The sequence below is a fragment of the Dipodomys merriami genome, unplaced genomic scaffold (assembly GCF_024711535.1).
Source record: "Dipodomys merriami isolate MVZ:Mamm:240054 unplaced genomic scaffold, mDipMer1.0.p SCAF_128, whole genome shotgun sequence".
Classification (NCBI taxonomy): Eukaryota; Metazoa; Chordata; class Mammalia; order Rodentia; family Heteromyidae; genus Dipodomys; species Dipodomys merriami.
This window is the reverse complement of record NW_027202582.1, coordinates 1,302,320-1,327,134: the sequence shown is the minus strand read 5'-3', so window position 1 is coordinate 1,327,134 and position 24,815 is coordinate 1,302,320. Positions and strand designations below refer to the sequence as shown.

The 24,815-nt window shown below is 57.8% G+C and overlaps 1 protein-coding gene across 1 annotated transcript in view; it reads left to right on the top strand.

Moving 5' to 3' along the window:
• Positions 1–24,815, top strand: part of LOC138824271 (neurexin-2-like) — a 105,747-nt gene that overhangs the window by 64,628 nt on the left and 16,304 nt on the right. The window contains 5 exon segments of the mRNA XM_070018009.1: positions 326–499; positions 911–1,030; positions 12,707–12,888; positions 18,106–18,277; positions 21,923–22,012. Coding sequence (XP_069874110.1) covers positions 326–499; positions 911–1,030; positions 12,707–12,888; positions 18,106–18,277; positions 21,923–22,012 — 738 coding nt within the window.

Sequence of the window (24,815 nt, the reverse complement as noted above, 5' to 3'; positions counted from 1 at the left end):
TACAGGCCGGAACTAGAATCCAGCGTGTGGGAGCAAGCGGGGAGCGGGCTCCTCCAGCTGTCCCCCAACCCCCACACCCCCAGGCATCTGGGCTGCTCTGGGAGGGGAGTAGACAGATGGTTCTGTGGCAAAGGAAGGAGGAAGGGGTGTGTGTGTGTGTGTGTGTGTGTGTGTGTGTGTGCGTGCGTGCGTGCATGCAGGGGAATCTGCAGGTCACTATATCCTGGTTTGGAACATCATGAGCCTCCCAGAGGGCTGGTGGGAGAGAAGGGGGGGGACAGGGACCCAGACATCTAGCAGGGAGCTGACACCCATCCCTTTGCAGGGGAGTTGTACATTGGTGGCCTGAGCAAGAATATGTTCAGCAACCTGCCCAAGCTGGTGGCCTCCCGAGATGGCTTTCAGGGCTGCCTGGCCTCGGTGGACCTCAACGGGCGCCTCCCAGATCTCATCGCTGACGCCCTGCACCGCATCGGGCAGGTGGAGAGGGGCTGTGACGGTGAGTAGCAGACCAGAGGACAGCGTGGTCAGGCGTGACCCTGAGGGGCGATGGAAGGGCCAGCTGCAGATACTGACCAGGGCAGGCAGCCAGGGTGGCGAAGGGGGCCTTCCTCCTCACGCCTTGCTGGACCCTGACCCCAGAGCTTTGTGGCAGAGGTTCAGGGGAGTACAGGGCTGCTCATTCCCGGCCCCCCTTGCCTCGCGCCTTGGCCACGATCACAGCCCCAAAGCCCAGCCTAGCAGTCTTGAAACCTCCCATTCTCTCCCCATCTCTCTGCTCGACATTTGGCTCTTAGGGCCTGTGAGAGCAACCTCTGGGTCCGACCGGGCACCCGGAGCTTCTATGCCCTCGGAGGAGGGAGGAGATTTGACTAAGCTGGAGGTGTTCCTTCCTCCTCTCCCTCTCCAGGCCCCAGCACCACCTGCACCGAAGAATCCTGCGCCAACCAGGGCGTCTGCCTGCAGCAGTGGGACGGCTTCACCTGCGACTGCACTATGACCTCTTACGGAGGCCCTGTCTGCAATGACCGTGAGTGTCTAGAGATTGGGTGGGGGGAACGGACACACCCCGCTCTTCATACTCATTCCCAGCTACAGGGAGAGCAGGAGGGTCTCTCAGAGCCCGGTGCTGCCTGTTTCCTTCTTATTCATTGCTGTGGCACTCAAGGGAGCTACCAGCTGCTGTCCCCTGTCCCTTCCCAGAGCTTCTCAGGTTATGGCCTGAGTCTCTGGAGCTAGCTGGTAGAAGAGATGATGTTCCTGGACCTGGGGCCCTGCTCTTCCCCTCCATCTCCCTCAGGAACCCCAACTGCAGGTTGTCCCCTGGAGGCCCAAGGACATTCCCTAGTCTCCTCGCTTGATTCTTCTCTCTGCCAACTTGGCATATTTGCCGCCTGTGCCCACTGAAGGGAGCTTCCGCAGCACTTTCTAGTCCCCAGGGATTAGTGACCAGCAGCTGGCCAGAGCCTGGGAGAGGGAGGCCAGGGGGGCTAGACTTGGGGGAGGGGAGGAGAGCAACCTTGGACTTTGGGGGAACGTTTTGGGGTCTCCCTCTGATGGGGGTGCAGTGAGCAGCTTTCTTCAGCCCTGCAGAGAAATGAGCAGAAAATGCGCGTGCGCGCGCACGCACACACACGTGCACACACATTACCTCTTACACACTTGAGGACGAAGCTTCCCTCCTTGGAGAACAGAAGAGAGGCACCTCTCTGGAGCTAGTTCATAGCAGGTCTGGGTCAGAGCGTGGCTGGATCGGGCGTTTGTCTCTGCACCACACCTCCAGCCTTTCATCTCCCGGCGGACCCGTGCTGGTCCCGCAGGCTGGGGCTCTTGGTTGGCCGCTGGTTTGTTCTTTTCCTTTGAAAAATGTCCAACCCATGGTGCTCAGCGCTTTCCTGCATTCTCAGGCACGGCCGGCCCTGAGTCTTCCTATCTCCCCTGCTTTGCCCCCACTCCCGGGATCTTCCCCGTCTTCCCTGCGGGGGCCCTCTACCTGCCCCCCCTCCCGGTCAGCTCAGGGCACTCAGCCCTCACTGGGTGCGGTGGCAGCCTGCCGCCCGTGTGCTCAGCCTGGCACACATCTGGAGACCATGGTAATCGTATGGCTTAATATTAGCATTTGCTGTGGCTGCGAGTGGGGTGGGGGCGAGGTAGGGACCGCCCTTCTCATCTACCTGAGGAGGAAACCAAGCCTGCAGTGCCAGGCAGTTGGCGGCAGAGCTCCACTCGAAACCGCGCCCCGACCACCGCCATGCCCATGGTTGCCCTGCCCTTATTGAACTTCAGTATGGCAGCGGGACCCAGGGGGAGCATTTCTTGCCCAGGTGGAGAGAATCTGGATCAAGCGGCACTGCTATCATCTATAGTACTTCACTTCCACCCGTTAGAAGCTTCTGGAAAAGGGCATTAGAGATGGATGGGATGGGAATTATTGGGGGAGAGCAATTGCTCTGGGTTCCAGGTTGGTGGGAGGTAGTCGGACCTGGGGCTGGCTTTGGTCCAGAGGCCTGTGCGCGTCTGGTGGGATGGCCTTGAGCAAACGCTAAGGACAAGGTGGGTACGACCTGGGAGCCACACTGGGAGCCACACGGGGCGTCGCGCTCTGGTACCTCGAGATCTCTCAGCCTCAAGGGAAAGGGGGAGATGGAGAGGCGAGGGTGGGCTTTTCAAGCCGTACCCCCTTTTCTCCTGGGGGCACTGATGTCTGTTTTTTTGGGACCTGCCCACCTCTGGTCTTCCTGTCCCTCCCCCTCTCCTCCCCCCTTGCATACAAGGTCAAGCAGAGCCCAGTGAAGAGGGACATTCAATGAGGCAGGGGGGAGGGGGGCCTGGAGAGAGAGGGGAGGAGGCATGGCCAAGGTGGGAGGGCAGAGCCCGCCCTCTGGGGAGGGGGAGGGGGAAGCTGTCTGCAAGGGAGGGGGCCAAGGAGGAAATGACACTTGACTTTCAGGACAGCCTCTCCCTTCTGGCTGCCTCAGTTTCTCCATCTGTGACATGGGGCCTCCCTTTGGGGATAAAGGGAGCTCTATAAGGAAATGGAGAGAAAAGATCAGAGGGAGGCAAACGGAGAGACCAGAACAGAGAAGATGAAATGGGGGGGGGTGTTTGTGGCGGGACACTTCCTTGTAGCCCCTGGGCCTGTGCTGTCTCACAAGCCGTCTCCTGCCTCTCCCAGGAGCCAGTTCCTCACCCTTTGCCTCCCTGTCTCTGCTCCCCTCTGCAGCCTCTATTGATCTCTTGTACACCTCTGTCTCTCTCCTCTTTTTTACCCTCTAGGCCTCCCCCCTCCCTCGCATCACACCCCCTCCAGCTCCCACTCACTGATATTGATTGGCCTCCAGGCGGTTTCCCTTCCTCTCCTCTTGCCACCGGCTCCTCCCTCCTTCCCTCTGGGGCCCTTCGCTTTCTGCCTGCTCAGAGCTGTGTCAGTCTACTCCACAGCCGGGGGTACAAGGATGGGACTCGATGAGAGGATGGGCAGCCCCAGCCTCCTGTCTGTCCACCCTCCTGGGGCCATGTACCATCCTGAAGACTCTTGGATGCCTTGAAGGACTACTCTTCACTTTTGAAGGGTTGGAGGTCGTGTAGGGCATCTAGCAAAGTTGGAGGGGTGGCAGCAGCAATGGGGGAATCCGTCTGGGGTCCTGACTGCCTGCAGGGGCTGGGCCAGCATGCAATGGTCACTGTGATAATATTGCTCCAAACTGGAATTTATGATCAATAAGCAGGAGCCGCCTCTCCTGCCCCTTCTCTCCTCCCCTCTCCCAGCCTCTCCTCTACTGGTTTCATTTGCCCCTTCTTTTTGCCCTTTCTCTCCACCTGCCCTTACTCTGCCACACCATTCCCTCATCTTCCTCCCAGGGTCTCCTCTCCGCTCCTCTTTGGATCTGCCCGGCCAGCATTAACCTCTCCAGGTGGGGCAGGTGGAGGAGGGTGTGGTGGATCTGCCCGGCCAGCATTAACCTCTCCAGGTGGGGCAGGTGGAGGAGGGTGTGGTGGTGGGTTCGGAGGCTGGGGAAGGAGTCTACTCACACTGACCTCTCTCTGGAGGCGTCACAGATGCTTCCCAGAGGCCCCTACAAGTCTTGAGGTGCAGATTATAGTGTAGAGGACCATCTGAGAGAAGACGTGTTTTCCTCTGCTGGGCATCAAAACCCCAGGAAGATTTTGTCCTAAGTGGGGCACCCAGTGGACAGATGTCCTAGAGACCTTAGGGGAGGTGTGAGTAGATGCAAAGGCTCGAAGAGGCAGGATCCGAAGGGTCCTGGAGGGATCCTGGGGCAGGGGGAGGCGGGCATCCCTTCTGGGCAGACAGGGGACACCGGTGTCTTCCTTTTGAGTGCCTTTAGGGTTCTGGGTGACACTGTTCCCGAGGGCGCGGAGGACCCTGTTTTGGAGGGGTGTTGGCTGGCCATTCAATGTCTGTGCGCAGGTGTGCCCCTGCCAGCGTGTACACAGGGCAGGCTGGGTGAGCGTGACTCGGTGTGCCGGGGTGTGTGTGTGTGAGCCCAGGCACGCACCTGGGTGTGAGCCGTGTGCCCACCCGTACACTGGTTGGTACCTGTGTGGGCGCGTGGGTGTCTCCAGGCCCAGGCCAGGCCTCAACCCGGCACGCGCACGTGCGCTCCGAGGGGCGCGTGGAGAGGCGGGCGCGGGCGCACCCCCGCGCCGGACCGCCGGGCACTTACCGGGGCTGGTCCAGGTGGGGGGGGGAGGAGGGGAGGGGGAAGGGGGAGGAGAGAGCGAGCAGCGGCAGCCTCTCTCGCGAGCCTCAGTCCTGTTCAATTATTCAGCAGGGCTCCTTCTCCCGGAGCGGGGTGGGGGGGTGCGGGGGGTGCGGGGTGGAGAGCGCGCTCCCGGGCGCGGGGGAGGGAGGGGCGCGTGCGCGCGCGCGCAGCGGAGAGGCGAGGCGAGCGGGCTAGCCAGGTGCCGCGCCGCGGAGCTGCCCAGCGCCGCCCGCAGCTCGGGAGCCGCGCGCGCGCGCGGGGGGCCCCTCCGCCCGGCCCCCCTCCTTCCGCGCTCCCCCTCCCCCTCCCCGCCCCCCCCCGCCCCTCCAGCCCTTTCTGCCTCTGCAGCAACACTCCGCTGCCTCCATCTCTCCGCCGGAATCTCGCAGGCTTGCGCCTTCCCTCCGCTCCCCTCCGCTCGGCTCCCCGCACCCCACCCCTCCTCACCCGGATTTGCTTCCCTTCCCCCCCCCGTCCCTGCTCCCGCCCCCCTCCCCCGGCCGCTCCCTCCTCCCCGGCCTCGGTCGGGCGGGCGGCAGCGGCGCGGCCGGTAGCCTCGGTGGCTCTCGCGTTTTCGGGGAGCCGGGCCGCGGTCCCCCATCTCTCCTCTCTCTCTCCTCTCCTCTCGTCCCCCCCCCGCGCCCCGCTCGGTTTTTCCGCAGGATTCCCCCCGCCGTCCCCGCCCCGCGCGGCCTGCCCTCCCCGCCCCGCGCCATGCCCCCTCCCCCGGGGCTCTGACGGCGACCCCCGCCGGCCCGCGGTGGGGGGGGACCCCGCGCCTCCCGCCATGGACCCCGGCGTCCTGCACCTCGGCGTCGCCGCCCCGCGGACCCCGGATTCTCCGGCGGCCTCCAGTTGATTTCCCGCGGGCTCCGGGCCGAGGCTGGGGCTCCGGTTTTTTCCTTCTCCGCACCCCCCGTCCCACCTCCCCCGCCGCCCCGTCCTCCCGGAGCGCGGAGCCGGAGGGGGGGCTTCGCGGGGCCGCGCGTCCCCGCCCCCCGGCCATGGGGCTGTGAGGCGGCCGCCCCCGGGCCGAGATGCCCCCCGGGGGGAGCGGGCCGGGGGGGACCCCGCGCCGGCCCCCCGCCCTGGCCGGGCCCCGGCCGCCGCCGCCGCCGCCGCCGCCGCCGCTCCCGCTGCTCCCGCCGCCGCCGCCGCCGCTGCCGCTGCTGCTGCTGCTGCTGCTGCTGCTGCTGGGGGCGGCCGAGGGGGCCCGGGTCTCGTCCAGCCTCAGCACCACCCACCACGTCCACCACTTCCACAGCAAGCACGGCACCGTGCCCATCGCCATCAACCGCATGCCCTTCCTCACCCGCGGCGGGCACGGTAAGTGGCCCCGGGGCCTCGGGGTACCCGCGGGGCCGCACCCCAGCCGGCCCCTCACCTCCCCGTCCCGCCGGGCCCCGCCCTCACCTCCATGTCTGCCTTCCTCCCCCCCCCCCCCACTCCCCGAGCCTCCGCGGCTCACCTTCACCGTGGCTGCTTTGTTACCACCTTCCTGCCCTCCCATCCTCGCTCCCTTCCTTTCCCTCCCCACCCCGGTTCCTTCACCCCCGGCCTCGGCCTCACCCTCGGGGGGCTCCCCCCTCCCATCTGTCCCCTCGGCCCCTCTCACTGCTTGTCTGGTTCACCTCTGCCCATCCAGCCGCGGACTTTCCTTCCCCCCACCCTCCTCAGTCCTCTCATTTGCCCATTCCTATTTCCCCCATCTCTGATTCTCCCTCCTCTGCTTTTCACCCCTGTAGTCCCAGCATCTCTACGTTCCCAGACTCCCTGTGATCTCCTTGTCAGCCCTGGGTCACCGCTGTCAGCTCGCTTCCCTTCCTTCCCAGACAGCCCCAGCACTGCCCGCCGCCCTCCTGCCCTCCCAGCCCAGGCCCCTCACTACTCCTGGGCTTCTGGGGGTTCTTGGTAAATCTCTGAACCTGTCACCTCCCACCTCTGTGTTCCATACTCCAGGCACCCATCACCGGCCCCCCCACAAGTTTGCATGCTGTGTGTCCCCCATTTCCTGCACATCTTCCTCTCCACATTGTTTCATTCCACACCAGCCTTCATGGCTTTCCATCTCAGTCTCTCCTCCACGGTCTATCCCAGAGCTTCTGTTGCCTCTCATCCCAGGGAACCTCATCACCTCTCATTTTAGTCTCTTCATCATTTCCCTTCTCTGTTCTCCCCCCCCCCATCTCTGTACCTTGTCCTGCTATGTTACCCCACCACCTCCGTCTCTGTCCCTCTTACCTCCTGCAGGGTACCCCTCCCCCTCCCCCCCAGTCCTCCATTGCCTCCCTTTTCTGTACCTCCAGCTCATCCCATGCCTGTCCTTCCGTCTCTAGTGTCTGTCACCTCTGTCACCTCCCTCTGGCATTCTGACCCCTCGAGGTCCCTATCACCTCTGATCTTGTCATCGCGCCTTCATCCGTTTTCACTCAGTCCCAGGGTGGCCTCCAGTTTCTGAACTTCTGTCTCTTCCTACTCCCTGGACCCTCGTTGATGCTGTGTCTGCCCATCACCTCTCACTTTGACTCCATTCTTGTTGCTCCATCATCTTGTTCACTTGCACCTTCATCTCTTTGCACCCCCGTCCCTCACCACCTCTGTCTTGGCCCAGTCTCTTGTCTTCCTACTATTGTCCTCCATATCATCTTCCTGGCTTCCTAGTATTAGTTCCTGTCTCCCCCCCCTTCTTTTCCTCCCCTTTCTCTTGCTTCTTTATCTCCCTTTCCATGCCTCTACTTTTGTTCCATCCAGTTCCCCCAGAGCACCCCTTCAGACACGCTTCCTTACTCCTTTCTTCTCTCTTCCTCGCTATAGTCTCCTTCATGTAATCTCTGGCTCAGCTGGGCTTGCCCCACATGGTACTCCCAGCTTCTCACCCCATACCTTGCTTGGAATCTGAACTCCCTCTCTCTCCCCGGGATCTCTCTGGTCCTCTTTAGCTCTCTTCCCCTCCCTGTCCTTGTTTGGTTCCCCTGAGGTCCAGTGTGCTGGCAAAGGTGCCCGGAGAGGCCATGGTCTTTCTGGGCAGCAAAGTGAGGCATGAAGGAGTGAGATAGGAAAGGAGGGGGGGTCAGGTGTCCTGGAGGAGGTGAAAGAGGAGCCATAGGAGAGAGGTGCTGGTGTAGGAATGATGGGCAGGTTGGAAGGAGGCCCCAGGAGCTGGCGTGTCCAAGGCGCAGACAAAGAGCAGGAGATGGGCAGAGGGAACCAGCATGGACCCAGGCGGTTTCATCCTCGCGCCATTCTAGATCTTCCAGAAGGTTTTTGTTATGGCTTCTGATACTTCAGGGACATGGGCAGAAAGAGCTTGGGTGGGAATAGAGGAGATCTATGGAATGTTGGCCTTGGGATTGGTTCAGAGATAGCTGTCCTCTGGCTGGGCAGAGGAAAAAGGTGGCCAATGGCCACCCAGGGCCATGAAGAACTAAAGGAGGAGCTGGAGGCTGTGGAACACAGGGGTGGATGTGGTTGGAGGTAGATGGTCCCGTCTGGAAGGTGAAGTGACTGAGAGGAAGGCAGATAGGGCCCAGAAAAGATGGAAGAGAAGAGAGGAGGCCATCTGTTATCTTGAACCCCTCCTCTGGCTCACCTTAACTACCTGGAGAGGTGAGAACTGACTTCTCTGGGGACTCCATGCTGGGTTGAAGGCCATCCCAGGCCAGGCTTCACCTACTGCTCCATTTCCCTTCTTGGAGTCTTGGGTTTCTACTTGCCTCCTCCTCACCTCTTCCCCATTCCCCACCCATCCCCCAACCCCTGTTATATAAAGTCCCTGCCCACCTGCCAGACACCAGTGACACTCTTGATGGCACACTGGGGCATGGCAAGGCCAGCACATTTGGGTCCTAAAAATGGATTGAGGAGGTGCCACCCTCCTGCTTCCCAATTTCTGGTTTCAGAGTTCTTGAGGAGCTGTGAGCCTTCATTTCTGGTGCTCTTAGGAAGCCTGGGAAGGAAGGGTCCTTCCCAGCTCAGCTCTGAGTCATTAGCTTCCAGGGCTTCTGGATTTATCCCTTGAGCTTATAAAAGAGCCAGCATATATTTTAATTCTGGGTATGGGTGTGTTTGCTTGGTAGAGTTCAGAACACATGGTTTATGACCAAGCATGGGTTTAAGAGTGGTGAAGACAAGTTCCAGGATTCTAGATCAAGAGAGAACTGGAGCTCAGGGACCTGGGCCAGTGCAGATCTCCCTGCTCTGAACTGTGGAGGGTCTTACAGAAGGATCTGGTGTTACTTGTAGGCACCTAGGATAGTTTTTTTTTTCTGGATTTTGCGGGAGCTTTATCCTCCCTCAATTTTAGATCTCTCAGAAGACTTTTGTCATGGCTTTTGAGACTGCAGGGACACAAGTAGATAGTCTGCACTGCGTGGGTCATTCTAGCTGGCAGGGGATGCGATTATGTTGTGAGTCTGGTCAGCTAGCTTTTTTTTTTGTAGGGCTTGAACTCTGGGCATGGGCGCTGTCCCCCAGCTCTTCAGCTCAAGACTAACACTACCACTTGAGTCATAGTGCCAGTTCTGGTTTTCTGGTGGTTCACTGGAAATAAGAGTCTCACAGATGTCCCTGTCAGAGCTGGCTTGGAACTGAGATCCTCAGATCTCAGCTTCCAGCATGGCTTGGATGACATGTGTGAGCCACCGGTGCCCGGCTTTTGCTGGCTATTATTAATGGTTGTTTTTTTTTCTTTTTGTTGTTGTTTTTCTTTCTACAATGCGGGTGTGTGGGGAGTGTGAACAATTCTTGATGGTCTCCAGTGTTTTACTGGTCCAGTTGATTTTTTTTTTTCTGGGTGTGGGAGGCTTGGAGCAGACTATTTTGGGTGTGGGCAGAAGGTGCCAGCCCTGGCCTCTCTGGCTTCTTGTGTCTGGCCAGGAAACACTCTTGCTGAGGGCTTTAGGTGTGTACTACTCCCGGAAATGCATGTACAATCCTGCTCGCTAGCGACTTCCTAGGGAACATCGGGTGTGCACCACTCTTGGGCAGCATGGGGGGGGGCTTGGTTCAGGCCCCGCCTCCTCCGGAGCCCCCCGTGGGGGCTGTCAGAGGTTCTAGATGCGGGGTGGTGGCTCCGTGTCTGCTGGAAGGCAGCCTTGCCTTCTTTGGGGGAACCAGGCGGGGCGGGCGGAGAACAGCCGGCCCCGGGTCGGCGGTGGGCGGAGCTCCTGGTCACGTGACGGGGCAGGGCCTCCGGAGGCCCCGCCTCCTCCGTCCAACAACCCCCCCCTTCCTGATCTCGCCGCGGGCTGCAGCCCGGGCGCCGGGGAGAGAAATGTGTCCCCAGGGCAATTGCCGCCGCCCGGGTCCAGTAAAGCATTCATCCTTCACCTCCTCGGCCCAGGAAGCCTCTCCACCCGGTCCCCCTCCGTGTGATAAACGCCCTTCGGCTTCCACGGGCTCGCGCGCGCGCCCAGCGTAATAAACCGGGCTGCAGTGTGGGAACAGCTGGGTAGTAAATCCCGGGGGAGGGCTGGGGAGGGGGCCGCGGCGGGCCGGGGCTCGCCCTGCCCTGGCCGCCCGCGATCGCCGTCTTTGTGCGCCGCCGCCGCCGCCGCCGCCATCGCCATCCTCCGCCACCCTCGCGGCGGCCCGCGAGCCTCCCGTCGGGGCCGCCCGTCCTGCCCCGGCTTTGTGTGCGGCCGGGTGCGTGGGTGTGCGGCCTGGGTGTGCGTCACTGCGCGGGCACGTGTCTGCTGCGGGGTGGGGGGGGGCGCGCGCCCCGGATCCCTGCCGCCTGGCCGCCCCCCCCCCACAGGCCATCAGCCTGTCCCCACCCCACCCCCTTCCCGCTGAGGTGGGGAGGAGGAAGCGCTTCTCCCCCGCCTCGCCCCCAACCACACCTGAGCGCCTTGGGTATCTCAGACTCCAGGTAGATGGGGGTGCCTCCCCTGCTGTGCAGGGACCAAGAAAGCCAATAAACCTCTCCCCGGGGGCCGTGGAACCCAGGGCCGAAGAGGCTGCCAGCCTCTGGTTTGGAAGCCTCTGTGGAGGAAGGTCAGCCACTGAGCTCCCCCCCTCCCAGCCCCCAAATTGGACGTGCAGCTTGTGAGTGGAGGGAGGACCCTGGGTATTACAGTTGCCATGGAAACAGCCGATTTGCCGGAGTGCTGCAGTGTTGGGAGTGGAGAGACCGTACAGGCTGAGGCCTAGCCTGTGCAGGGAGCTCTGGCCTCCAGGTTCCCCCCCTGTCTCCTCCAGGCCCAGTGACCCGCAGGAGTGCACCCCACCCCCAGCCAGCTCTCCACACTAAACTTCAAGTCCAACCTGAGGGGTCCTGAGGAAGGACACTGGAGCCTTGGCTGGGCAGAGCTGGGCTTCCTGTGTGCTGGGTGTGTTTTCCCCACCACAGCTGGGGTGCGCTGTCAGTCATTAGACATCTAGGTGATCCTTCCCCGTCTGCCCTGCCCCTGGGGGTCGCCTCTCACTCTCTCCTTTATATGAATCTCATCTGCTCCATTTATAACCTACAGGGCAGTGTGGCAGGGCCAGGGGACAGCGGGGCGGGGGAGGGGGGGATTTGTGGCTCCTGCTTCCCCAGTACTAACTCAGGCCTCTTGGGGACCCAGGCAGCAAGCTCCCCTTCTTTCCTCAGCTCCTAGTCACCAAGCAGAGAATGCCTCCCTTCCAGGCACTCAAAAGCCCCTCTCTTGTGGCGGCCGTGGTGCTCCCTGGCACATACTCTCTTCCACCTGATTGCCTGAACTACAAGGAGCACCTGCGGAGAGAGACCTGAGGCACCTGTGTTCTCCCAGCATGCTCCAGGGTTTCTGCCCTTCGCTCTTGTCTGCTTCTCTTTTTCTCTCAGGTCTAGGCTTTCCTTGAACCCTTTTCACCCCAAGTAGTGGTTTGAGAAGAGTGGTTAATGGCTAATTATTTAATTAAGCATTTTATGAATCTCATTTGCTCCATTTATATCTTAAAGAACAAAGACGGTTCCCTTTCCTTCCCTTCCCTGCAGGCTCCAGAGCCCTAGTACTCCAGACAAGGCTCCCTTCTCAGAAACTGGGTGACCAGGCCCCCATCCCCACCCCACCCCCAGGGAGCTCAGTCAGCCGCAGGAGGGAACATGGCGACTAATGGGGTTTATTTTGGGGCTGAGATCGTTAGGGACCTCACACCCGCCCCCGGCAGCCGGATGGCGAAGAGGAGAGGGAGAAGGGGAGAGAGGGTGGGGTGGGGGAAGGCTGGGAGAGGGAACCTACATCTTGGGCTCCCACTCTCCTGCTTCTCACCTACATCCCTCTCCGTCCTTCTCTGTCCATCTGTCTCTCTGCCTCCTTCCTCCTCTGGCTGTCAGCCTCCCCCCCCCCCCATGTCTGTCTCTTCCTTTCTGGGCAGGGCTCCAGAACTCCCTGCTTTGGGACCCAGCACCCCTACCCGAAGGTGGAAGCAATGGGTTTGAGATGAACTTGGAGGATTCTCAGGGCGTTGGGAGGGGCCTGAGGCAGGGGGATGGACAGACACTGGCAGCGAGCCAGAGACAGGCCCGTGAGTCAGAGCTGCCCACAGCCCTGCTCATCCTCCCGCCCTCACCTGGCCCTGTTACTGCTTAACTCTGGCCCCCAAGAAACCCACATCTTGGATCTGTCATCTCTGTTAGCAGAAACTGAGCTGTGTGTCCCCCTCCCACCCCATCCTTCCTGCCCAGGTACACTTGTCTGGTTCGCTTGCAGCTCCTCTCTGGGCATGCTCTGGGTGTCAGGGTATTACCTCTTTTGTTTTGCTGTATTTAAAGCTAGGATTCTTGATGAGGCAGCTACATCTGCCCGAGTGTGTGCCCAGGCTGTCTTATCACCCAGGTACCTGCCTTCCAAGTGTGCCTAAGGCCGAGGGGCTGGTGGTGGCTGCTGAGGGCATCAGGGCTGAACGTCCGTCCGCACCCTGGGCTCATGGAGGCCTCATGCTGTGGCCACAACCCAAAGACCTGCTGAGTTTGTCCCTCTGACCCAGCGCTTCCTCTCTCTCCCTTCTCTCCGCAGCTGGGACCACATACATCTTTGGGAAGGGGGGCGCTCTCATCACCTACACATGGCCCCCCAATGATCGGCCCAGCACGAGGATGGACCGCCTGGCCGTGGGCTTTAGCACCCATCAGCGGAGTGCCGTGCTGGTGCGAGTGGACAGCGCCTCCGGCCTCGGGGACTATCTGCAGCTGCACATTGTAAGGACCGGGGCTCAGCCCTTCCACTCCACCTTCCCCAACTCCAAATCCCTCCAGACCTTCAGCACCTCCCCTCGCACCCTCGGGTCCTCCACCCCTGGTCCCAGGGGCTTTCCTCAGTAGTTCTGTTGCTGAGCCTCGGCCCTCTCCTGGTCATCCACCACATCTCCAGAACCACCCATCTGGTTCATAGAGCTCCTGAGTCCCAAACTTACTATAAACCTAGTCAAAGGCTTCCTTGAGCCTTCCAGGTCATTCTTCTGTAGCCTTCTGAAATGTCCCCCACATTTTTTTTTTTTTTGCCAGTCGTGGGGTCTGCACTCTGGGCCTGGGCGCTGTCTCTCAGCTCTTCAGCTCAAGGCTAGCGCTCTACCATTTGAGCCACAGTGCTACCTCTGGCTTTTTCTGCTTATGTGATGCTGAGGAATCGAACCCAGGGTCTCATGTATGCAAGGCAAGCACTCTACCCCTGAGCCACCTTCCCAGCCCTATCCCCCACATTTGTGACACCCGTCTGCTCACTCCTAGACCACCTAAAGCAGTCCACTAGGGTGTCCTGCATCCATTCTTGCTCCTCTTTTTTTTTTTTTTTTTGGTCGATCGTGGGGCTTGAACTCTGGGCCTGGGCGCTGTCCCTCAGCTCTTCAGCTCAAGGCGAGCGCTCTACCATTTGAGCTACAGCGCCACTTCTGGTTTTCTGGTGGTTTATTGGAGATGGGAGTCTCACGGTCTCTCTTGCCTGGGCTGGCTTTGAACCGCAATCCTCAGATCTCAGCCTCCTGAGTAGCTAGGATTACAGGCGTGAGCCACCAGCGCTTGGCCTTTCCCCTCTTTTAGACCTGGTCCCAAGTAGCAGCCACTGTGGTTCTCCAGATCCTGCCCTGGCTTCTGCCCTGCTCTTGACCTCTGAGACCTGAGCCCTCCCAGCAGGCCCCTCACCAGACTCTGGCCAAGCTCAAGCCTCACTGACCTTTTGGCCCAGCCCACATCCTGGCCCAGACCTCTGCCCCTTCCCTGTGTATTGAGCTCCCCTCCCCCCACCCCCATCCTCTTCTGCTCCTTGACCTCTGTTCCTTCTCAGTGCTTCCTTCTGTGTCTCCCCCCACCCCCACCCCCCAGTCTTCCCAGGGAAGACTGGAGTCAGCCTGCCTCCTACCCCTCCCCATAGTCTTAAGTTCTGGGCCTTTGACCTCAGTCTCCATCTTCACATGTGGACCCCTTTTCTGCCAGTTTTCCCTGCCTGGCCAGGCCCCTGAGCTGTGAGGCGGCCAGGCTGTGGGTCAGAAAGGTGTGGGCTGGGAAGGAAGCCTAGAGGCCAGAGGAGAAGGCGCTGACCTTCCCCGTCGGTTGGAGGCTAGGGATGCACAGTTCCCAAGTTGGCACCCTCCCGCCCAACACCAGGGTGTGAAGGAAGGAGGCAGGGGGGAGGCGGCCTGTGGGCAGAGTGTGGCTGCTGTGGCAGTGGCAGCTGACGAATGACACCCACTAGGGAGGGGGCACAGAGGAAAGATGAGCAAGGGAGAGAGTTGGGTCTGGGAGAGAGACCTGTGCCTGTGAGCGAATGAGACAGACGGTGTCTCCGTGAGTGGAGCCTGTTGGCAGAGATGGTGTGGCTGTGAATGGCAGTGTGGCGCTGGGTGCACGATGGCTGCGGCCAAGAGAGCTTGCACCCCATGTTGCTCTGCTTGTACATTCCCCGCGAAGCAGTGTTTGCTGGGATTTCAGTCATCTGTCTGTGTGGCAGGGTCCACTGCGGGCCAGGCTGCTGTTCCTCTCACTTCCCCCACGCCCTTTGGTGTTTGCTGGTACTGGGGCTTGAACTCGGGGTCTCCAATTTCTGCTTAGCTTGCTTGCTTGCTTGCTTGCTTGCTTGATTTATTTATTTATATTTTGTCAGTCATGGGGCTTGAACCCTATGCCTGAGCACTGTCCCTTAGCTCTTCAGCTCAAGGTTATGAGCCATAGCACACTTCCGGTTTTCTGGTGGTTTATTGGAGATAAGAGGTTTCACAGCTTTTCCTGCCCAGGCTGGCTTTCAACCGCCATCCTCAGATCTCAGCCTCCTGAGTAGCTAGGATTACAAGCATGAGCCACCGGCACCCGGCTTCTGCTTAGCTTTTAAACTGGAGGCTGGTGCTCTACCACTTAAGCCGCACTTCCACTCCTGGCTTTTTGCTGACTGATTGGAAATAAGAGTCTTACTTTTCTGCCTGGGCGGGCTATCAAATTGGGATTCTCGGATCTGACCCTCCTGAGGAGCTAGGGTGACAGTTGTGAGCCCCCAGCTCCTAGCTCTTCCTCTCATCTTTGCCTCTTCTGAGTGAGGTCATTTGTAGCTGTGGAGAAGATGGTCTGGGTTCACATCTCAGCTCTGCTCTTTTCTTGTTCTGTCTCTGTTCAAATCACTGCAGCTCTCTGAGCATGCTTCCCTGGGTGGAGCAAAGATAAGAGGGCAGAGAGATGCCATGCCAGTGGCTTAAATGAGTGTGTAATGCACGCAGAGTACTGCTCTGTTGGCACGGAGTGCTCAGGGAACTGATCACCTGGGTCTGGCCACCTGGGCTGTGTGTGTGTGTGTGTATGTGTGTGTGTGTGTGTGTGTGTCTGACCTGCAGGTGTAAGGGATGGTACTTCTTCTCAGGGCTGTGAGCAAGGTATCTTCTCTCCTTTCCACAATCCTCTGTGTGTGCTTGGTGCCTGGGTGGGGAGCCTGGCAAGGGTGAGGGCCACTAGAGAGGCCAGCACTGTAGGGAAAGTTGCGCCCCAGACAGATTAAAGCCCCCTGTGGGCAGCCCCCAAACGCCACCCTCCTGCGGTGACACATCAGCTCCCACCACAGCGTCGTTAGCAGCTCTCAGAGAGTGGGGAGGCGGCAGCAAAATAAGAGAAAAGCAATTTGACGTTTCTAATAAAGCGTCGCTCCACTTTGCCAAATTAATTTTGACTCCCATAATTATTTGCTGTAGGAGCGGCCGCGTTCTCCCCACCGCCGCCTAATGAGGTAATTGGGGAATTAGGAATTAATGACTTTAACAGAAGTGACAACTGACTTCACATCGGGAACGGCTCTGGGGAGCTGCCTCTCCCCCGGAGTGCACAGCTCCCAGCTCCGCTGCCTTCTAGGCAGCCCAGGTGTCCTGCCTTCCAGCGCCCAGGTTGCACGCACTCTTGTGCCATCTCTGCCCAGGCGGAGTCTCGTAGGGAGAAAGCCTGCAGGCATGCAAGAGGCTGGCACTATTCTGGGTGATATTATTACTAACAATAGTAAGGAGCAGGCTGGAGGGTGAGGAGCAGATGACGAGCCCATCTCCCTGGGGATGTTGTCAAGGCTGTGGGTGGCACCTGGGTGGGGCTCGCTAATACTCTTGGTTAGACAAGGCTGGCCTCAGTTTCCCTGCTTTGCTGCATCTGGAGTGTGCGTGTGAACGTGTGCATGCAGGCGTGTGTGGCTTGTTTAGGTTCTGGGATAGGAAAGGATCTCCAAAGTGACAATAGCTGTGCATCCTGCCTCCACCCCCAGGACCACCAGGGAAGTGATAGTCCAGTGGTTCCTCTTGCCCAGGCTGGAGTCTTTGGGGAAGACGCCAGGAATATAGTGTGTTTTTGTGCAAGGCTGGTCCGCCTCCAGTCTGCCCTGTGTGGGGAAGGGCAGGGCTGGCTTAGGAACCATGCTCCATGTCTGGAAGGGGCAGGTGAATGGCACAGGGGCCTAGGCAGAGGACCTAAGCCAATGGGCCGTCCAGTTCTGATGGCTTCCAGCCCATCCTCAGCCCCAGCTCTTTGAGTTGTCTCCCCAGACTTGTTGGCACAGGGGTAAGAGCACTGGCTTTGGAGTCAGGCCAGCTGGGGTTCAGACCTGGGGCTCTCCTCTTTTGTTTGTGGGTGGTTTGTTTTGTTTGGTCATGGAGCCTGAACTCTGGGCCAGGGCACTGTTGCTCAGCTCTTCAGCTCAAGGCTAGTACTCTACCACTTGAGTCACAGCCACTTCCAGCTTTTTCTGCTTACGTGGTGCTGAAGAATTGAATCCAGGGCCTCCTGCATGCAAGGCAAGCGCTCTACCACTGAGCCACCTTCCATTCATTAACCTCCCTAGCCCTCAGTTTCTTCCTGGATACAGCAGGGGCGCTGTGAACTTTCTTAGAGCACCCCCTACTGGAGGGATGACAGATCACTTGCACATGGTTCCCACAGGGCCTGGCACCTTTGGGATCTGGCCTACATATCAGATGGCCCCTTCAGGGTCCCCCCTTGGGCTTGTGTCCCCAAATTGTTCCCCTTCAGCCGGTCTCAGTCCTTGTCTATCCTCTGCCTGCTCTTCCCCAACTCCCAGTGCCATCCCTTACCCTACACCCTTCCCTGAATAAGGCTGGGAGAGTCCCACACCGTGACTGCAGAGGGGCTGCCTGTCCACCAGGCAGGCTGGAGACCTGGGGGGGGAGGGGTAGCTCTGCTGCCACCTAGGGCAGGGCATTCAGAGGGGTAGGGGGTGGGGGTGGGGATGGGGACGGCGTAAAGCTCCTCTAAGGCATCTGTCGACTTCCTTGCCTTAGGGAAGCTTCTACTCTGAGAGCCAGGCTGGTCCCCAGCTGGATCCCCATCGACCTTGTCTGGGTTCAGTGGCCCTTGCATTGTGTAGGTGCTTTGTAAACATTTGTGAATATTTTCAATGAACTCAAAAGCAAAAGATGGAGGGGCTGGGAAGTTGGCTCAGTGGTAGAGCGCTTGCCTTGCATGCCTGAGGCCCTGGGTTCGATTCCTCAGCACCACATAAGCAAAAAGAAAAAAGCGAGACTCTTATTTCCAATGAACCACCAGAAAACCAAAAGTGGCACTGTGGCTCAAGTGGTAGAGCGCTCGCCTTGAGCTGAAGAACTCAGGGACAGTGCTCAGGCCAGAGTTCAAGCCCCACAACCGACAAAAAAAAACCAACAACACCCAACCCTCCCCCCTAAACCGCAAAAGATGGGTGATGAACAGAAGGGGCTCCTGGTCCTGGCTGCCCCCAACCTCTGAGCCTGGCTTTATTCTTCCACCTGCACATGGGTTGGGAGACAAGCCCCCAGCATCCCTACCTCCTTGGGTGGTTGAGACCAGGAAAGGGACATTATATATCTGTAAAAGGCTGCTGGCCTATAGCGGCCACAGGTGGAGTTCTACAAGGAGAGACCAATTGCTCCTTCCAGGTCTCTCTCTGATCTTTAACCTCCCTGTCCTCAGGACCAGGGCACCGTGGGGGTGATTTTTAATGTGGGCACGGACGACATTACTATTGATGAGCCCAACGCCATCGTGAGCGACGGCAAATACCATGTGGTGCGCTTTACTCGAAGCGGTGGAAACGCCACTCTGCAGGTGGACAGCTGGCCGGTCAACGAACGGTACCCAGCAGGTAGGCGACCAGGCCCACAGCGGTGGTGCAGTGTGGATGGGGTTGGAAGCTGGTGGCCTCTGATTGGAGGGTTGTCCTCTGTGGGGCGTGGCTAGGCAGAGGCTTCCCACTGACGGGGCGGTGGCTATGGAAAATAAAGGGGTGGGACCAGGGTGGGCATGGTTAAGAAAATGGGGATTTGCAGGTGAGGCTTTTGTTGGTAATGGTGCGAGTATGACAATCTGGAGGAGGGTACAGGCTAGGGTCCAGTTTGTAGAGAGGGAGAGAAAAGGGAGGGTAAAGGTAGAGAGAGTGAAAAGGATGTTCAGAAAGGAGGGGCAGAAGAAAAAGTGAGACAGATGTAAAAATCTAGGAGAGAGGCTCCAGAAGTAACATAAAAGTCATCTTGGCAGAAGGCAGAGCTGTTCCCAAAAATAGAGCTAGAGAAAGAAACAAAGTCTTTAAAAGAGCAAGCCAACAACCTGTAGGAGAAGTACGTAAATGAAGAGAAGTAGCTGCAGACACCCACAGAAAAGGAACCCCAGACTCTTAGGTAGTAAGGGACAAGTGAAAAAGAGGGAGACACAAAGGACACGAAAAGTAGAAAGGAGGGCCAAGTGTGTTCAGCTACCTCCATGCACAGACTCGTAGGTATGGAGGCCAATGCTTGGCCCCTGGGGACACAGAGCTGCAAGAGACATAGGATGCTTTAGGAATGCACACAGACCCAAGCGAACAGGGTGATAGCTGTGGTGCTCAATGACAAACCAAGGTCTAGGGAGCACTTGGGAGGGGTGGGGATGAGAACACGAAAGAAAGGGAGTCAGAGACCCCGTGTAAGATAGGGAGGGGGCCTTTGGGTGAGAGGAAACCAGAGGGGTGGGGGGTGATGGGGGAGATCTGGAAATAGTCACTGAGACGTTTGCAGAGACGGAGGCAGCTCCAGGGGAGATGCTGACACACCAGCTCAGCCAGGGAGAGAAGAGGTGGACAGAGCTGAGCGAAGGAGGGAGGGAGTGGAGAAGAGCTCAGCTCTAGAGACAGAGAGGGAGGGACTTAGAGGCACTGCAGGGACACAGAGACGCTGAGATCCAGGCTGGATGATCTGCGGTCACACAGGACCCAACTGAGGAGCAGAGCGAGCGACTCTGACCCCAGTGCTGCATGAGAGGGGCGTGGGTAGACTGTGGCCAAGCATTCAAGGCTCACCCATGCTGGAACAGAGAAGCCAGTACACAGCCCCGACTCCCAGTCATGAAGCCTTGCACCCAGACTTTTGGGGGCAGCCCCTGAGATTATGCCCACGCAGCTCCTATTAAACACAGAGGCTGACACATTGGGTGTTGGCTGCCCTGCACACATTTGTGAGGTCAGACAGACACACGAGAAAGCAGCTCCACAGAGCATGGCCTGGCATCTCGAAGCCTATGCCACCGGTCCACTTCTGGCTTTTTGGTGGTTAATTGAAGATAGAGTCTCAACAACTTTCTTACCCTTGCTGGCTTTGGACAGCAATTCTTGGATCTCAGCCTCCAGAGTATCTAGGATTACAGGGGTGAGCCGCCAGGCCCTGGCTCAGGCTAGTCTTTACTGCAGTGATGACTCTGGCCTGGCCCAGACCGGGCTAGACTCAGGGGCAGGAAATCAACCCATATCTAGCCATGACTTATGGTTAGAGCTTCACTCTTTAGAGTTGAGCAGGCCAGAGGCCAGGCCAGAGGGCTTTTGCCTGCTCTGCTCTGTCAAGAATCCTGGCTAGGAGTAAGGGAAAGCCTGCCTGATGTCCCATGCCTGCACATTGTGTAACCCAAGGACCTAGTTGCTACCTGTGTGCACAGCAAGGGCAGATCCTTAGCACCCTGGCAGGTCAGGTCTGAGGTGCCGAGGGTCCAGAGAGTGAGCTCCCTCACCCCCACCCCCTGTCTTGCAGCGAGCACAGAGACACTGGGTTCCATTCTGCAGAACCTGAGTTTTAACCCTGAATCTTACTGACAAAGCCGTGTGACGTGGGCACCATCTCACCTCTCTGAACCTCTGAATTGTGGGGATAGTACCTGACTCACAGCCATCCTGCGACTCCCACGGGAAAATCCAAGGAAGGTGCTAGAACAGCATGGCCTAGAGGAGATGATCCACAAACAGAGCTTTGGTTAGAATCTACATATACTCAATCTCTTTCCAAATGAGGCAGAAGTGTGTTCTTGCAGCCAACACACACACACACACACACACACAGAGAGTATCAAATTATTCATCTTTAAGAGTGTCCTGAATCCTCGGTGCCTCTCAAGCACCCGAGGCGCTGTCATCCTCATCCTCGTACGGGGACACAGGTGTCAGTGGGAGCTGTGCACAGCAGGACCATGGTCAGGTCTGTCTAGGCAGCTGAGTGCAGTTGCAAGTGCAGGTGGGAGCGAAAGCCTCCTGCCCCTCTCAGGCCCTGAATGGCGTGTGAGGGAATTTAAGTAAGGGGTCAGATTCCCAAAGGAAGTTGTATTTCTTTCCACTATGCAGATAGAAATCACCCACGGCCCATGACTGAACACACAGATTCCCATAAACACACTGTCATACCACACACACACACACACACACACATACACACAACACACACACACACACACACACACACACACACACTGGTGGACTGGGGCTTGAGAGTGGAGAGAATTGATAGGCCGCCAAGGATGGGGTTTGAATTGAGGAAGGAACCGGAAGGGGAAAAGCCAGGGGGCCGGCAGGGTATGTGGCTAAGGGAGAGGAGAGGACTAGGGCCAGGCTGGGTCCTAAGGGATGAAGGTACAGAACCTGGCTCTGAACAGAGAGGGAGCTGGGCGGCTGGAAGTGGGGCTGGGATGGGGAAGAGCCAGGCAGAGCAGGCAGCAGAGGAGAGCTAGGGTGGCTGCAGCGGGGAGAAGGGAGCTGCGGAGACTCCAGTTTCCCGGAGGTCAGCCGCAGTGGCCACCAGGTACCAGCATGAGGGAGAAGAGTCTCTCAGGGAGAGCAGAGATTGGGACACACAGGGGGTGGGAATTAAGGGGTGTGTGTGTGGTGGGATGGGAAAGGAGGGGTGGGTGGGAGTTGAGCACAGAAAGAACAGGGAGTTGCAAAGGCTTCGAGAAGTGGTTAAATCTCACTGTTAAATGTGTGTGCTGGGTGACCCCCTTAAATGCCGCATAAACCCCCGCTTAACCCATCCCCTCACTTCTAAACCACCCTCTAAATGCAGTAACCAGCTGGGCCCCAAGCCTTCTGCCCCCCCCCAACTTAAACCTGCTAAATGTCCCGCCCCAGCCCTGCCACCCCACTTTGGGATGGTAAAGGAAGCGGATGTCAACCTCAATGCCTGAGCAGATAAATCTGTTTAACCTCTGACCTTTGACCTTCCAGCTGCCTTTTCTTTACACGTCCACTTCCCTTTTTCCTTTTTCTCCTTTTCCCCCCTTTCTTTGGGTTGCCCCCCCCAGGGTGGGGCTGGCTCTGGATGGGAGCCTAGGGAGGTGGGCAGGGCAGAAGAGGGACCCAGCTATTCTCTTCCTGCTCCCTCCCTCCTTCCGGTGGATGTTGCTGCTCACTCTGGGTCTCCTGAGAAATGCATAACTACTTTTCTAACTCCTTTGGACTTCGCTGCCTGAGAAACCTACTGTCTTTCTAAACTTTTCCAAGGAAACTTTGATAACGAGCGCCTGGCGATTGCTAGACAGAGAATCCCCTACCGGCTTGGTCGAGTAGTAGATGAGTGGCTGCTCGACAAAGGTAATTAACCAGAATTAATTAATTAATTAACTAACTTTAAAAACACTATCTTAAAGGTGCAGAGCTCTCTCTTCCCTCCCCCCCTCCCCCTGCCTTCGCCCTGCCCAGCCCTGAGCGAAGGAATGACTGTTGGGCCAGGAGGCCCCCTTTCTCTTTGCAGTGAGGGTGGATAGAGCCAGGACCATGGTTTGAGGCAGGATGGGAGGGTTTGTTTTCTTTAGAGGAGGAAAGCTAGGATCGGCCTAGGACCATCCCTGAGGCCCCTGAGGATAAAAGCTCCCCATTTTCTGAGGTGCTGAGCCCGGACATGACAGGTGGGCGGGCGTGAGGTTCACAGGTGGTTCCCCTGCCCAAGTTCACTGCCAAGATTTGGACAAGGGCCTCGGGTGCTTTGGAGGCCCAAAGGCTTTGGGAAGTGGGAATGGCCGATCCCGAGACTCAGAGGAGGGTTAGGAAGGCTTCACTCACCAAGACAGAGGAGAGAACTGACAAGCTGGGTTTCCGATCCTTCTAGAAAGACCCTCCCCGCCAAGGAGAGCAGCGGTGGAATAGACAGGAATGGACTTCCTCCCTTGTCTAGAAGCCTCTTAGAAGTAGTGGAGGCTGAGGAGAGCGTGGCTGAGTAGGGGTTCCTTCCAGCTGGGCTGATGAGGAAGACAGGGGGCTCCCTAAGAGGCCCCATGTGGCAGTGAGGTGCTGCCGGGGGAGAGGAAGAAGGCCTCTTGTCACGGGGTGGCTGGGGGCCAAAGGCAAAACCGTCTCCTTCCCACTGGAGGAGGGGCGAGCTCTGTACCTCTAAGGCTAAACTCTAGCGGGGAGCAGAACTGTTAAACTCCCACTTAACCAGCTGATAACTTGTGCTTTAAATGTCCATGGGGCCTTCCCCGATAAACCCCCAAACGCCACATCCAGCCCTGCACCAGTGGGCCTAAACATGCCGATAAACCAGATGTGATAAATCTATAACATGACAACAAAAAAAAGTTAAAGGGACTGTAACAGATGTGCTAAAACCTCCAGCCCCCAGCCACACTGGGCTGCTGTCTCCAGCGGGGCGAACTTTAACCCTTTGAGGTGTTTGTGGTAGGTGGGCCAGGGTCTGGAGCCACAGAGACCAAGTTGACTAAATGATGTGGCTTCCTCTCCATCACCCACCTCCCTTTCTCTACCAGAATCAGAGGCCAAGGAGCAGCCTGGCTGAGGCTGGAACAGCTTGTGATGCCAAGAAGGGAGAGTTGGACAGGTCCAGGGGGAGAGGCTGGGATTTGGGGGCTGTCCTTCACCAGTAGCTTGTCTGTATCTTCTCTTCAGGTCTGGAAAGACAATTCCTTCCTAAAAGAAAAACTTACTTTTAATGTAGCCTGGGCCTTGTACTTCTGTCTGTGCCTGGTGCTCTCCTTAGAAAGACAGTGACCATAGTTTTGGCTCAGTCCACGTCACGGGCAGGGTCCTGAGGATGACATAAAACAAAAGAGGTAGCCGGGTGCTGGTGGCTCACACCTGTAATCCTAGCTACTCAGGAGGCTGAGTTCTGAGGATCTCGGTTCAAAGCTAGCCCGGGCAGGAAAGTCCATGAGACTATTATCTCCAATAAACCACTCGAAAACAGGAAGTGGCGCTGTGGCTCAAGCGGTAGAGCGCTCGCCTTGAGCTGAAGAATACAGGGACAGCACCCAAGCCCAGAGTTCAAGCCTCACGACCAACAAAAACAAAGCAAAACAAAAAAAGAGGAGCAAAAAAAAATAATAATAAGGGAAAAAGGGCAGGCATTCAAGGAGGGAATATTCTATTGTCAGCACCTGGCATATGGTAGGTGCTCAATAAATATTTATAGAATGAATCTATTTTCTAGTTCCAAAGCATGTTTCCTGAGAGGCTGCACAATGAAGAGATCTGTGGTAAAAATAAGCCTGAAATGCTAGGTCCTGCTTAGCATTACCTGATACACAGGTATATAGAGAAATCCTTTGAGAAAGAAATCCTGTATGGTTGTGACCTGTTTGTTTCCCAAACTCATGATCACTGGCGACCCTTCTTTCCTTTGTTTTGTTTGCAATTCTTCTGCCTGGAAATCAAGTTGGGACACCTGGCTCTTAGGGGCCTAGGCCCAAACTGCCACCTGTCCTCTAGCTCTTCAGACTCTATGAGTTTCCTTCCTGCCCCCTGCTCCCCATTGGTAGGGAGGCATCGGTTCCAAGGGCCAGCCTTGTCTCAAGTAGGCCAGGGGAAAGTACTGAGGGAGAAAGAGAAGCCGGGCAGGAAGAACTGGAAGTCATTCCAGAGGTATCCTGTGTTTCCAAGCAGGGCATGGGTCTCACAAGCTGGACTGGCCTCACCCCGGGCTTTTGGGGGTACAGCTCACAGATACCTAACTCTAAACCAGATCTTTAACGAGGCACTAACCAGAGGCTAACAAGGGCTAAGCCAGATCTTAAACCGCCCCCCCAGCGCCAGCAGCTAAAGGTCCAGGGGAACAAGGGGCAAAGCAGCGGCCCGTCGGCCCTTTCCCCACCAAATAAGCCACACCAAAAACCAAAGTTAAATCTAAACTTAAATATAATAAACGTCTTTTCTAAAAAACTAAAACTACAAACTCAGAGGGTTAAACCGACCCCCAGATCCACTCAAAAACCAAAGCAAGCAGCCTGAGCCCACACAGGTGGGGATTTTGAGGTGCGAACCACCTTGGAGCTGGAGCGGTTATTTTGGCTGTCAGCAAGCGAAGCAAGGTCCCTTTAACATTTTCACCTCTCTGCTTGCACGGCCAGACTGGGAGGAAGGGCTGTGCTCACCAGGGCCTGGG